Source organism: Chanos chanos, chromosome 1 (genome assembly GCF_902362185.1).
Source record: "Chanos chanos chromosome 1, fChaCha1.1, whole genome shotgun sequence".
NCBI lineage: Eukaryota > Metazoa > Chordata > Actinopteri > Gonorynchiformes > Chanidae > Chanos > Chanos chanos.
In genome coordinates this window covers 32,030,425-32,032,210 of record NC_044495.1, presented here as the reverse complement: position 1 = coordinate 32,032,210, position 1,786 = coordinate 32,030,425, and the positions used below count along the sequence as shown (strand labels likewise).

Below are 1,786 nucleotides of genomic sequence, written 5' to 3'. Positions count from 1 at the left end.
CATAATCGAAAGATCTGAGCGCGTAGAGGTAGCCATTCTCCGAATTGATTGACACATAAGTGACCACAGACATACCCTGGATCTCACACTCCACTATGGAGTAAGTTATATAAGCATTCTGTCCGACGTCAGGGTCCAGCGCACTCACGGCGTAAATATAAGCACCGGGAACATTGTTTTCGGTCACATACACGTCGTATATGGGCTGCGTAAACGTCGGCGCATTGTCATTCTCATCGGACACGTGAACTTTAATTGATTTGCTTGTGGCAAGAGATGGGATTCCTTTATCTCTTGCAACCACAGTCACTGTGTAAGACTCGGCGCTCTCTCTATTCAAAGGACCGTCTGTGACTATTGTATAATAGTTTCTGAAGGAGGTTTTCAATTTAAACGGCACATCACCGAGTATTTCCACATGAATCTGTCCGTTTTCTTCTGAGTCTTTATCAGTCACGCTGAGCAGCGCGATGACAGTGCCCGGGGCTGCATTTTCACTCACAGATTCTGTTACGGTGCTGAAGATTATCTCCGGTGCGTTGTCATTCACATCAGTGACTTTTACCAAAACTTTACAATGTGCTGGAACGGCATTGGGTCCCATATCTTTTGCCTGAACATAAATTTGATAGAGGCTACTCTCCTCAAAGTCCACTTCGCCTCTCACCTCGATGCGACCGGTTCGTGCGTCAATGTCGAACAGCTCTTTGACCCTGCCGGAGATGTGGTTACTGAAAGAATAGATGACCTCTCCGTTTTGACCCTCGTCCAAGTCGGTTGCATTCAGCTGAATCACTAACGTACCCACGGGGGCGTTCTCGGCCAAACTCACCGAGTACACAGGTTGGTCAAACACGGGCACGTTATCGTTCGAGTCAAGCACTTTCACCACAAGCAGTGCGGTGCCGGTCCGTGGAGGTTGGCCACCATCCACTGCGGTCAGCACATATCGGTGCACTGCCTGCTGCTCTCGGTCCAGTGGCTTCTCCAAAACGAGCTCAGCGAATTTGTTGCCGTCGGTTTGCGTCTGCACATCCAGGTAAAAATAGTTGTTAGTGGTGATATCGTATGTACGCAGCGCGTTACTGCCGACATCCGGATCAAAAGCGCTCTCGAGGGGGAAGCGAGTACCGGGCGTCGCACTTTCAGATATTTCCACGGTGATGTCGGTCTCTGGGAAACTGGGTGGATTGTCATTGATGTCAACAACTTCAATCTCTACTCGGAAAAGCTCTAGCGGGTTTTCCAAGAACACCTCAAGGTGCAGAAGGCAGTTCGCACTCTGTTTGCAAATTCGTTCACGGTCGATTTTCTCGTTCACGAACAGCACTCCGTTCTCCAGGTTTACCTCCAAGTAAGGTGTCCGGGAGCTGGGCACGGTTTGAAATCGGCGGGAGGCAAGTTTCGTGAGGTCCAGTCCCAAATCCTCTGCAATATTTCCCACGAACGTGCCATGTTCCGCTTCCTCTGGTACTGAGTAGCGTATCTGCGAGAGTGCCCTATCCGCAAGACACAGCAGGAGCAAAAACACAATCATCTCCACACAGAAAAGGGCACTTGGAATATTTATCCCCGCTGAGCGCGCAGCCAAACTCCCATCACCCTCTCCTCGAGGTAAGGCAAACACGCGTAAGGCTTTTTGAGCAGTAGGAAATGTTTCCTTTAATGAATTTGACAGCACAAAACCATGTTGCCTCTGTGTTGATAAATACTAGTCTGTTCCCTCACAGCGACTCCCGCAGCACAACTGAATTCCACAAAAAGCGCTGGCTTCAGTGTCGACGTG

The 1,786-nt window shown here is 49.6% G+C and overlaps 1 protein-coding gene across 1 annotated transcript in view; it reads right to left on the bottom strand.

The window, feature by feature from the left end:
• pcdh10b (protocadherin 10b) overlaps positions 1-1,537 on the bottom strand; it is a 10,122-nt gene extending 8,585 nt beyond the window's left edge. The window contains exon 1 of the mRNA XM_030781761.1: positions 1-1,537. This exon is cut by the window's left edge and continues 1,013 nt beyond it. Within this exon, the coding sequence (XP_030637621.1) occupies positions 1-1,537 (1,537 nt within the window).
• Positions 1,538-1,786: the final 249 nt, after the last annotated feature.